Source organism: Geospiza fortis, unplaced genomic scaffold (genome assembly GCF_000277835.1).
Source record: "Geospiza fortis unplaced genomic scaffold, GeoFor_1.0 scaffold186, whole genome shotgun sequence".
Taxonomy (NCBI): domain Eukaryota; kingdom Metazoa; phylum Chordata; class Aves; order Passeriformes; family Thraupidae; genus Geospiza; species Geospiza fortis.
In genome coordinates this window covers 5,523,647-5,536,969 of record NW_005054331.1, presented here as the reverse complement: position 1 = coordinate 5,536,969, position 13,323 = coordinate 5,523,647, and the positions used below count along the sequence as shown (strand labels likewise).

Sequence of the window (13,323 nt, the reverse complement as noted above, 5' to 3'; positions counted from 1 at the left end):
AAGAAAATAAGTATATTGAAAAAATTGTGGTTTATTTTGGTGCTATGCTACATTTTCTGATTGTGGTTTAAGGAATTAAGCTGAATGTTTTATTCTTGCATGTGGTATGTATTGCATATGTAGCTTCTGAATTTTCAGTGTAAATTTTGAGTTGCCCATGTAAATTTGCAAGTGTCTTGTTGCAAATGCATTTTTACTGTGCTAGTTGTGTAATCTACACACCACTACACAGGTGTGTAGTATAACTACAGAAGTTATAGTCTGTTTATCCTTGCATATTTTCAGAATTGACTGGTCAAGCTCCTAAGCTCTGCTTCAACTGCAAGTTTAGACAAGATGGCTTCCAGAGGTCTCTTTCATATTGTTGCTAACACCTATGTTCTATAATCCTCTGTAAGGCTATGGGACCTCAGATGGGCTTATTTCTTTAAAAGTTTAGGACTGCCTCTGCAGTTTATAAATGACTGGTTTTGAAAATTTGGCTATCCCTGTCCAGCACTGTGTAAATCTAGTCACTTCTGGGATGTGTTATCTCTTGGTGTGATCATGAAACAGCAAAATTAAACAGGATGAAAGGAGAGAGGTGTCAAAATGTACTGGAACTATTGACGTATGTCAGAAATAATCTGAAATATTGATGACTGTAGTGGTTTACAAGATTAAATTTAATTCCTATTAATGGTATTAAAATTCATGTAGAAATTACTGTAGAATTGAACACTGTCACATACCTAACTGAAACATGTCACAATGGTAATCTGGGAAGATCTTGCATAGTAAAACTATATTGCATTTTATTGTGTGTGTGTTTAAAATTTAGTGGTAACCAGAAGACACACTTTCATGGAATGTATTTACTTTCAGTGCTGCCTCTCAAACTATGGGAAAATGGAAAAAAATCAATTTGAAATGCCCAGTGAACAGATAGCAGTAGCACATGGCAATTAGTTTTGTACATGAAAGAAATTCCATTTAATGTTAAAAAAATTCATGTTTGGACTTCAGCTGCTTCATAACAAAAATATTAGAGCAGTGTATTAAAACCTGAAAATTTATGTTGATCTTCCTGATTATTCTGACCGAATTGGGCTACTAATTGTTTACTGTGAATGTTTCCTGGGGGAAAAAAGCCATCATAGATACATTGTATTTGTTGCTCCTACCATAATAATAGGAGGAAGAGTTTATGCACAAAAGTGCTGGTGTTGGGGTGTCTGGAGTTAAGATATAAGTTGAGTAGAGATATCTGGACATGGTGATTGTGACATGGATTTTTTACACTGATTAGCCATGCAGTCAAGCTTTGTGTCAGCTTGTATTTCTGTGAAGGGCTGTTTAAAGACACTTGACATTTTGGGACTGGTTTTGAGCATAAAAACCTATTTTCTATGGGTTTTTTGTTTGTTTTTAATTATGTTGAAAATACATCTGAGAACTAAGCTAATACTGGAACTGTGAGGGATATTTTTTCTTACTTCAGTTTTTATAGTATGGAAAATCATGTCTTTGTAGAGCGAGTCCATGAGAAGTCTGTAAAATTTATAGACCTGATTTCTTTCTGAAGAAAAGACCTGACTGGCAGCTGGACTTTTTAAAAGAACAACTCTGTACTATCTAACTGTGAATCCTCTCATGCTGTGCAAAAGGAAATGCATGGCTTGGGTTTAAAGTCATGTCTGGTGGTTGTATTTTACTGAGAACCTTTAATGATGGTATCCATTATACTGAGTCTAAAAATGGGATAGATCCTGAATCAATGAATTTCTTAAGTATAAGCATTAATGTGCTCAACCCCACCAAAATTCAAAACTAGTCTAAGATTTATGGTTTCTTAAAATCCCAAACTGATTGTTATGATTTTTTTTCACTACTAGCAAACTGTAATTAAGAACTCATGAACTTGATGTAAAATAAATGAAACTGAATTTGGGGAAGACTTTATTTAAGACTTCCAGAGGAAATATATAAGACTACATTGTCTCGTGTTTTCATGAAAAGGTATTTTGGATTTACTTTGGATAGAAAATGTGATCAGCCAATTATAGTGAAATACTTCTTTTTACTTTAAGGTCACTCAAAAAGGCAATTCAGCTAGAAAATGGGAATCTCATGTTTCATGTTTTTTACCTAGAATGTTAATCATATATATTGCTGTAGAATGCAGATGCTCTATCCACTTTCCAGAAGCAATAAGCAGTTTTGTTTCATAAAATCTACTATAATAAAAAGAAGTCACAGTAATGCTCCTAATAGTATGGAGAACAGCTGTGTTCCTTTGGTGAAAGGGGGAGATAGCTTTTTTAAAAAAAAACTTATAAATATGTCTCTGTATAACACGAATGGTCCACCAGGCGTTTTGCAGTTTTTTGAGATAAAAGGTCTAAGTGTGAAGACATTGAGGTAAATTAATAAATTGACAGTATCATGCCAACTGTATTATATTTGGAGATGCTATAATTTTATAACATCCTAGTTTTTGTTTCACAATATTTTATACTGTGAAGAAAAAGAGAGAAAATAAAATCTTTAGGCAATGCTAAGTCCTATTTATAGCTACCTAATTTTGAATTTAGCAAAATTGGGTATATAATTCTCAGACAATGTTTTAGCCCAACAGTCTAAGTACTTGCAAAGCAAAAGGTTTGTCCCCAATTAGCTTTTATGATTAGCAGATACTACATACAGACAGCAGTTCTATATACACGTAAATCTTTTTTTAGTGAACTGCATTGTGAAAAATAAATATTGACAGCAGAATGTTCCTTCAGAAACCCATCTGGATATTCTTGCTTCTTGTATCATTAAGAAAGTGTCAACATCTCTGAAGGTATTTGACTGATTGCTCTTTTCTGTTGAACAGGAAGCCACTGTGAGCCAGGCAGTATGAGACATGAAATCAGGGATGTTTTTGACCACATGCCTAGTTTTTCAGCTAAATTTATGTGCACGTTAAACACCAAGGCACTTAGGGTACACAGCTGACAAAGCAGAAGGTTTTCCTTCAGTCCTTTCTACCCACTTGCAAAGTGGACAGACTGAGTGTATCTTTTTTATAATCTCTTTTGTATGAGATAATGTTCTATTGTAAGGTTCATGAGCAATTTTTGAGGTGCCTCTCAGGGATAGCAATCTTAACATCTTTCTCCCGCAAACAGTTATTTCTCACCAGGACTGTAAGATCAAAGAAATGTTCACACTCCACAGTTTAAATTTTGAGCAGCTGAAATATCATTTTTTGACCCAAGAAGAAAGACCCACTGCCGAGGGTTCCCTGTTGTCTGGCTTTAGATGGTTTCATGTGACATCTACGCATTCCAAGTAGCAAATTTCTTTTACTTAACAACACTGTTTTCTCAATAACGAAAATTTGAAAGGATCTTGAGTTTGCAAATTACTTGAGTGTTTAACTGCTAGCATTTACATTGCTATTTTGAAGATGAGTTATTATTTGATGAAATATAAGAAAATAATTGAATCAGAACCTAGAGCAATAGAATCATTAGGGAAAAAGTTCTTGTCTGAGAACTTTTTACCATCTTGGTTTTGGGAAACTCTGATGTAGTAGTTTGTTTGTATATGAAGGAATTAACAACATTAACAGAGAATACCTGTAAAAAAGTATTCATTACAGCTAGTATGACTGCAAACCTGAAGCAAGACCCTTTAATTCTTGTTAAATAGACAGTCGTTGCTGTTCCAAACTGGAATCTTGCAGTGAACCTATAGAAAAATTTTTAAGTTCAAATGTTGTTGAAAATGTGGTTTAGGTTCCCTTATAATCTTTATTAATTTAATTTTATGAGATCTTTACATTCTGTTTCCATTTCACAGTATCTAGGACTGAGAATTTGCAATGAATAGGTAGATTTTCATACCACAGACATCATTATAGTAAAAATTAAAGCGATAGAGCTTTGATGTAAAAAGGTAGGATTCCTTGTTTAAAGATCCATATGGAAGTAGCATGTTTATTAATGGAATGACTTCCATTCAGTGATGAATTAAGTAATTATGTTCATGTATTGTCCTTGTATTTCCGTCTTAGCTGCTGAAATTCAACATGGCCGCATCAGCCCTCATAAAATTGCCAAGAATATAGGCAGTATGAGGAGATAGCACTGAGCAGTGGAGCCTTTTGTATCCATTGAACTAAAAATCCATGTTATGAATGTTAGTGGGCTTTGGCACACTTTTGGCTGGGAAACAGCAAAGTTCATATGTTCCCATTCAGAACTACTGTTCTGAACTATGGTATGAAATAGAAAATTACTGGGTTATTTAGGAATATAGGAGATACAGGCAATATCCTCTTAACTTGTGTTTACTGCTAATGTGCGTATTTCCCCTGTTGCCATGGAATAACTTGTTTTACTGTTTTTAAGCCTCACTTCTGGCTTACAGTAGCTTACTTCCCTCCAACTGTCTTTTATTGTTAGGCTGAGTTTTCACATTGCTGAAATATCTGCAAAGTTTATTTGGTACTATTTAATCAGGAAGTATTAACTTTTACAAACTTTGCATGCTGCTGGGATCTTTAAAGAACAATCTCAAACTTTTTTTCTGTTAATTTCGTATTTCACTTTTCTCTTCAGTTACGTAACAAATAAAAGTATGATTCACAACAAAGTGAAACATTCTTTCGCTTTGACAATACAATTCTCCATAACATTAGTATTTTGAAAAATATTTTTTTGTTCTTTCTATTTTACTGTGGGAGCATGTGTAGGAGATATTTCTTCTAAGAGAGTCTTGGTTTATGCTATTGCAATAATAACTTTTATACCAAACACACTTAAATTTTTCTTTCTTCAGTTTCAAAAACTTTTGAACATGGAAAATTGTCTTTGCTGAAGTAGTGAATATTTATTTGTCTCTTCTATCAAATTTATTATATGTGATGTCAATTAATTGGTTTCTATTGTGCAAATTTTTTTGAGTATTTACTTCAGAAAAAGATGCATGGGCAAATATAGAATATTTTTAAAAATATACAGGCTATTTGTAATAGATAATGGATTAACATATTTTGGTGTTAAATCTCTCTTTTCAAAGAAGATTTCTCCCATAATGTGTCATTTTAGTGAAGTTATCTGCTCTCCAATCAAATCAGTTTACAGCTGTAAGGTTGCTATTCACAGAGCAGTTGTGTTTTTCTTCAAGATTTACTTAAGTGCGATCAGTTCTTATTTCCCCGTCACAGCAACACATACCTTTTTCATGTAATGACAGAGTAGTTGATAGAAATTAAGCTATAAAATGTGAGAAATGTGAGTCTGCTTAACATGAGTAGTGCATTAATTGTTTATCTGCGTTTGCTGTCAAATATTGACTTTCGTATAAGTTTTTTCAGTATCTAACATTTTCCATGGTTACCAGCCTTATAATGTCAGGGGTTAGTTTTCATATTTGCTGCTTCAGTTGGAGCTCTGTGTGTGTGTTTAAAACCTAGGCATTAGAGCATAAGCATCTTGCAGAGAAGTTTTGTTTCCATGGAGCTTAGGTTTAAGCTCATTTTGTCTTTTTTTTAATATAATAGCCTTTATTTTAAAGAGGCATTTTCCCACAGCTTCAAATTCAAACACAATATAATTTTTTAAAATATCTTTCATGAAAACATTAGAAAAAAAGGAGGATATTTAAACTGGAAATTGCTTTCTTGTTTATAACTGTATTTTTTTCAGCCAAACTAAGAATTGTTTATTAAAACTGTTATTATATTACACTACATCACCAAACACAACCACTAACATTTGCATAAACCACATTACATACACTTTCAGTATATTCTTTGTCACAGTGAGTTATTGATTAGAGGAAGCACCTGCTCTTTTCCATGGCCTGAGTGTTGAATGCATGGGAAAGCATGTAACATGACTACAACAATCTAGCTTCATTTGAAATGCTGAATATCTGCCAGTTAGAATTATGAAAACACTGCATAAAATATAGTGACATGTTTCTGCTGCTGAGGTTAGCACTGCATTCATTATGCTCACAATTTACCCGTGTCTTCACACATTTCTAGTTTAGGCTATATTAGTGAGTTTTGTGTTGTAAGGTATTGTAGGAACCTTTAGCTTTCAGGGATTTATCTCTGTGCAGCTTCTGTATGAACTTTTTAATTCAAAATATGGATTTTTGAAATTATGCATTGGAAAAGGAGAAAAATAAACCTGTATTTGGGTGTTATATAAATAAGAATCAATTTTTCATACATAAAGTTTGAAAAAGCAAATCTAAATTTTGAATGGTTTCTGAAAAACTAAACATTATATTTACATTTCTAACTAAAAAGGACAATTCCTAACACGCTTTTTAAAATTGATGTTTTTCTCAGCTCTGTAGAAGGCTTTCTGAAACTTAAAAAGGCTGTTTCAGGTTTTGAAGGGAAATAAGTATTTCAGTTAACTCTGTACATGTAGTATTCCTACAACTGCAAACCTGCAATTTCGGATGATTGGTGAAAGGGTAAAAATCCTACTCTTTTAAAATCCATGCTAGAAATACTTTGTGCAGACCAGAGTAGATCCTCCAGCGTCGTTACCTTTAAAGGAGATTATTGGTGATTTTCCAGATTCTGTAATATATCATGAACCTTATTATATGTTCTATGACAAATTACACATTCAAGTGTTTCTAGCTGTCATAACAACGAACATTTATGATAGTTTGACTCATGAAAAATTATTCTAATTGTGTGATACCATGAAACTTGCTTTGGTTAAATTATTAGTAATAGATAAATGTGTTTTTACTAGCCATAAATTATAGTACTATTCCTGAGATCTTTGACTGGAAAGGCAGTCAAAATAAATATTTCACCGTCTACTTGGGGTTTTGGATTGTTGTGACATAGGAAATACTTTCAGTTGTTTTTGCTTAGTACATTATTTTGGCAAACTTGTGCAATGCCATTCAGGTCACACATTTCCCTTTCCACCTTGCTGCATGTCAGAAAACTGTTCTAATTATCTTGAGTCACTGGTCAGGACTTCTTTCTTGCTTGAATTCTTGATTCCTCTCAGCAACCTTCAGTTACTTATCATTAATATTTCAGTGTGAAGTGTCCCAATCCAACAAGGTTATATATCAGTCTGTTTACAAATGTCAAGAAGTCTGTGAGTACACTCTGATTAAATGTAGGGAAAATGTTTTTTCCAGTGAGCATGGTGAATCACTGGAATAGTTTGCCCAGGGAGGAGGTAGATGCCCATCCCTGGAAACATTCAAGGTCAGGGGCTCTGAGCAGCCTGGTCTAGTTTAGGACACCCTTCCCCATAGCAAGGGGTTTGGCTAGATGACCTTTAAAGCTGCCTTCCAACCCAAACCATTCCATAATTACATGACATACATGGGATAAATGCAATATTCATTGCTCACTCTCAGGATAATCAGGAACTTTGGGTTGATGGAGGATACAAGATCAATAGCTCTCCAAAGTTTCATTAAGGAAGTGTCATAGTACTCTTCGAAGGAGCAGCTGGGCAGAATTTATCATACTATGATAGACAGACAGCCACGTGGATTCTAGATGCTGGTCCTCTGGCCTTCAGCAAGCCAGACGAGACAGCACAATACTCTGGTGAATCTCAAGGGGTATGTCAGAATTTAATAGCTGCTCTTCACTATCTATATAAATGAAAAAGATATTTCTAAAGGTGGCAGATACATTGCATTCCTCCTTTCTGTGTTTCCCTGATTATTTCTGCTTTAAGAGGAGAGTCATGTGTGAGCCTGGTGTGTTGTCCCATGTTCCAGAGAAGTAATAAAGCTTCAAGTGACCTGATTTTTATAGGAAAGGTTATTGACAGAATGAAAAAAATTGTGTAAAGTACAAATTCTATCTTCTTGTCAGAGTGTCAGTTCAGATTAGGTGCCTCCTGACTCTCTATATTTCTATTCATAGCTCATACAAACACAAACTTGCATATACCTCAGCCCTTAGTCATACATCCTTCAGTTTGATTCTTAAAATGAAGGCAAGACTATATAGAAGGCAGAAGCAAGGGAAGCTAAAAACCTGGAAAATGTAGAAAAAAAGGTCCAACTCAACAGCATGTAGTTCTTGAAGATTTAGTCATATTATGGCACATTGTTTCACAATTGTGTATAACCCTTTGCAATGGCCAAAAATAGATATTTTAGGAACAATTTCATTCCCACTGATTAACAATCTCTTACCCCTGTGCAGGTTTCAATAGTGTATCATAGGTATTATGCTTTCAAACTTATGCTCAGAGGAGACCCAGCTGACTGCAGGCCTATGAATAAGGGCCACAGTGTGTCCCTGGCATGTGCTCTGCAACTTCAGTGTCACATTACTGTTTCTTTCTACAAGACAAAAAATCTAATTTACATTGATCACTATGGGTGGCTGTTCTCTAGTGATTTCCCACTAAAGTGACTCACTCTCTCTCAATGTTGGGGGCTTTTTTGCTTCTACTGTGTATGTATTTTTATCCTTTCCACAAAAAAACCTACTTCTTTTAATGTGCTAGAAGCCCAGTACGTTATTTTTGTGAAGTTATAATTTCAAATAAGGATAAATTCTGTCTTGATGTTGGTGGTCAGTTATATGTCTCATGTTCAGCAATTTGGAGCAGTTAATAGAAACTTGAGATTGAATAATCTCTATTTTTAAAACAAAAATTATACTCTGATTTTGATTTCGGGGCTAAAGATAAAGGATAAGTATTTTTAGGATTTTTTTATTATGGAGTTGATAATAACCTGGACATGTGGTATTACTGTAGTTACTTGTTATTGCAGTTGATTGAGATCTTTCAATCTTAAAAAAGAACAGAATCACATTGCATCACACCTGATAAAATCTTACATCTGCTAATGTTTAAATTGGTGAATTAGTTTAGATCTTAAAAATTTCTAGAAGTGCTCAGTACCAGCAAAATGGAGAACATTTTGCAGCAACCAGAAGACTTTGCAATGCCAGTGATGAGAAGTTTTTTTTTCTTTTTGCTACATAAGCACTTTTTATTAAAGGTTTATCATCTTCACTTAATGAGTTGCTAGAATTTCTGGATTTCTAAAGTATTAACAATTCTTTTTTGGCTCTAACTCATTTAACTTCTGCTGGATATACTATTATTATATTTTATTTATTAGAGAGATAATTAGGGAGACTTTAGTTGCTGGTAGTGTACATTGTGACAATTTTCTGAGTAATCCCATCATTTTTATTTATTCTTCTCTGACATCTATATTCATGCAATGTTAATTACAGAATGTTGAATAACATTCAGAAAATCAAATTGAATGTTAAGAGCAATTAGGAAAGGAGTAGAGTACAAAAAAATCATTATGTCAGTATGACTGCTTGGTGAGCCCTCATCTGGAATCAGGAAATCTGAGAAAATGTCATCCCTGTCACATCATTGAAAACTGAGAGGATGAAGGGTGACAGGGATGGTCAAAATCCTGGAACAGCTGGGTAGGTAGGTTAGTATTTCTCATTCCCTAAAGGAGAGGACATGGCAAGTGCATATGTCTGTGACATTACAAGGAGAGGATAAGTAAAGAACAACCCTTCATTACCATCTAAAGTATGAAACAGCAATGTCAAACTTGGTGAGATAGTTAAAAACAAAATGGGGGCATGCAAACTATGAATGGGAACATGTGTTCTAAGGGCAACTTGAGAAAGCAATTTTAGAAAGTTGGATTGGTACACATGTGAAACAAAGTCAGCACCTTTTGACTAGGAAGTGCGAGACCAACAGGGTGTTGCAGAAGGAGGAGCAGTTACTGCATACTTGACCTAATCTCAGGCTGGTTTCACTGTTCTCTAGGTCAGCACTGTTGGCTGCCTTTACAGACAGAATGTTGGGTGACACAAAGTATGATTCAAAGTCTATTCTAATGTTTGATGTATCAACTTTTAATTTTTTTTTTTTTTTAATGCAGCTGAACTCAAGCACTGAACAGAATTTCCCTTTGGTGTTTTGTGACAATTTTAAGGCTGCAGTATTTCTTCATGGGCTTCTCTAGGCAGATTTACTATAATTAGGGTTTTGGCATTCTGACTTAAATGCCAAATGGTTTCTTGAAGAGTACAAGGATTAAATTGAAGTCTCCTGTTTTAGTCATTGCTTTGGTAAATAAATTTTTGCCTCTGCCTTTTTACAGCAGACTTAAATGGACAGGATAAAAATTCTCTTTTTTTTCAAGGTTGGAAGGATTTCTTCTCTTGTCCTGCAGTTGCACTTCAGCTGCTTCAATGCCTCTGTATAATTTTCTATTAACTTCATTTAAGGAATGAAATGGCTTAAGCTGATAAAGTTACATTTGGAACTGCAGGAAACCTACTTGCAAAATCTTGTAATCTTTATAATGTCTACGACGTGAAACTAGTTATTATTAGTCTATATATGTGAGATTACTAATACTGAGAGCTCATAATCTGACTAGGTAGAAACTGGAAAGGTAGAAACAGGTAGAGATACAATCTTATTCCTCGTTTAGATATGTTTTTGAATGCTGACCACCAATTTTGTATTGTTTGCTGGTACATACTAATTTTTTAATTACAAATGCATCTTAGTATTCAATTTATTATTTTATTATATTTATTTATTTATTATTCTCTTTATTCTATTTATTTTATTTGTATGATTTTTTCCCTGATCACAGTTACTAGTGTTCATTTTCAAGTTCTTTGTTAATTTAACCTGGGATTTAAATCTTTCTCTACCAAAGTCATCAATAATTTTGAAGTGAAGCTACTCTTGGTGTCATCTTAACCCTATTCTTTGAGAGGCCTTGAATTATTGCCTAACTATGAACTTACATAAAGATAAAATGACCACAATGACCAGGAAAAAACCCAAAAAACTAAGAGTGATGTAATTATATGCTAACAGTATAAATCATTTATCCAAAAAGGCACTGTTACCTACAGCCCTAGCTTACCTTAGGTAATATAAGTTCTTGGTGAAGAAATTGTTACTCCACATTTTGTTTTAGACTTCCCATTCTTCAATCATTTTCTTAGTATTTATGATAGTATTTAACTGTCAGGGTGCTTTCCTACCCTTTGCCTTTTATTATATCATATTTGATTTGTGTCTGATGCTTGACTTTCAGAGACATCTGTATGTCCAATGTAAGAAACATGTGAAAATATGTCTTTGCCCATTCAATTGCTTTCTGCTGGGATTAAAAAATATAAATCTCTGTTGAAACAGGATGTTATCTTGTTATTCATGGTCGAAACTTGAACAGTCTGCTTGATTGGATTACTGTACCAGTAAAACTTCTAATTCCTTTTTTCCTCCTCCCTCAACATTTGCTAATCAGTGGAATTTGCTGTACATATCGCTATTATGGGACCTTTTGTCATTATTTTGCTCAAATGTAGAGCAGTAATTCATCTTCATTCACAGCCTGGGATCCTTCCATCCATATGTAGAAGGCGTATTTTAAGTTTTCTTATATGTAATATAAATATTTTGTAAAACCATCCCTGAAGAGAATGTAATTGTAGTGGCTAATGTAATTGTTGCTCTCATGAGATACAATTAAAAAAGAAAATGAGATATCCCCTGAATTACAAGCTAGCAAAATAGGTATTGCAAAAGCAGCAATTCTGTCTTCATTAAATAAAAAGTTTGATGAATGAAGTTCTTCTGTAAACTGAAAAAGAACTGTATTATACAGAAATTTAAAGAAATAAGTGTTTTCTTCTAGCATGCAACTAATTCTTCTGGTCTGTTGCAGTTTGGATTTCAGCAGAATGAGGTATTTAATTTACTGAATTCTAAACCCTACTAGCCAGAGTTATTGAGCCTGGTCCTTTTCATCTGAGAAATATCTCTCTTACCTACTTAATTTTTTGCATTTCAGGAATCCTATTCAAAGAAGAGAGGTTATGCACTGGAAGCAATACCTTCTGTACCTCTGGATGCAGTTCCTTCAGAAAATGACAGTAGTCTTTGTGATTCCATAGACGTAGCAGTCACCAAAAAACCTTGTTCCCTAGAGATAGCAAGAGTTCCTTCCTCAAGACCAGGTAAATCACCAAATAATCCTTCACACAGTCATTGGTGTAAGTGTTAATCTATAGAATATGTAGGTTTATGTTTTTAAGCATGCAGTTCTCTGTTTATCACAGTGTGATTATAGTCTTCCATTAGCTACTATAGGAGCTTCACATCAGAATAAAGATTAATAGCAAAATGTTGTAGAAGTGAAAGCAAAGCCGATGTTTAAGGACTTTCCTAGATAAATACAAGGTTGCAAAAAGCCAAATTAGAAAGAGTTTCTTGCAGACAAGCCTTTTGCAGTAATCCTTTAACCAACCTGTTTCTTTTTTTTCTAAGTACCCCTTAGCAACAACATTATGGAACTACTTCAAAATTCAAAGTACTCTACATTTTCATGTTACTTGAAAGAATATCTGATCCATTTTTGAAAATTAAATGGTGAATGAGAATTAAGAGAATATTAAATATTAAATGACAGTTTGACAGACTGCTGTTTGTGTTATATATAATGTTTGAACAACAGTGAGTTAAAATGGTTAAAAACTAATAGAATTATGCTAAGTCAGATATTATCTGTAAGTATGATATTATCTGTAAGAATTGTGTATATGTTCTCCAAAATTATATGATCTCTTCCATTACCCTTGTTTGAACTCTTCATTAGCCACCACCTGGTACAGGAATTTCAGAATCTAGTCATTTTGCTCTAAGTAATTGTACTGAGAGTCTGCTGTGATAAATGACAGTTCTCAGCAGCAGAGACCTATTTGAAACAGGCAATTGACTTTCTGACCTGTGTGATCTTGATTAGGAATCATGATTTGGGTAACGTACAAGGATGACAGGTGATTGTTGACTAACATCATGCTACTGCTCTGGTCTGTGTAAGGGGAAGCACCTTCTTGATTTCACAGCTGAACTAATATTGAAGGGGTGCCAGGGCTATATCAGGTATAGTGTATGAGCACCAGATAGCAAGATACAGCTTTGGAGTGTGCAAGGTAAGGTGGAGCGGATCATAGTTCCTACCTGTCTTTTAAATTTGGGCTAAAGAAGACTTGCTGGAACCTGAATTATAAGCAGCAGTCTAAAATGTGGCACAAAATAAGGTGGCATCTTTGTAGCATAGTTGCACAGAATGGACCAGAATCTGTCTTGAACATCAGCACGACTACTTACTTCTACTACTTGTTTCTGACTTTGATGATTTTGGCTCTGATAGTTTGAAACAAAATTAGTATGTGCAGGACAATACTGTGGGTTGCTTTTCAGTAGAGGAAGAAAATAGCAAATTATCTTTGTTTTTCACACTTCTACTTGAATA

At 34.2% G+C, this 13,323-nt stretch overlaps 1 protein-coding gene across 4 annotated transcripts in view; it reads left to right on the top strand.

Moving 5' to 3' along the window:
• ANKS1B (ankyrin repeat and sterile alpha motif domain containing 1B) overlaps window positions 1-13,323 on the top strand; it is a 409,286-nt gene that overhangs the window by 104,361 nt on the left and 291,602 nt on the right. For all 4 annotated transcript variants that reach the window (XM_031057572.1, XM_031057571.1, XM_031057573.1 and 1 more), the window contains one exon: window positions 11,860-12,025. In XM_031057572.1, the coding sequence (XP_030913432.1) occupies window positions 11,860-12,025 (166 nt within the window). The remainder of the gene's footprint in view (window positions 1-11,859; window positions 12,026-13,323) is intronic.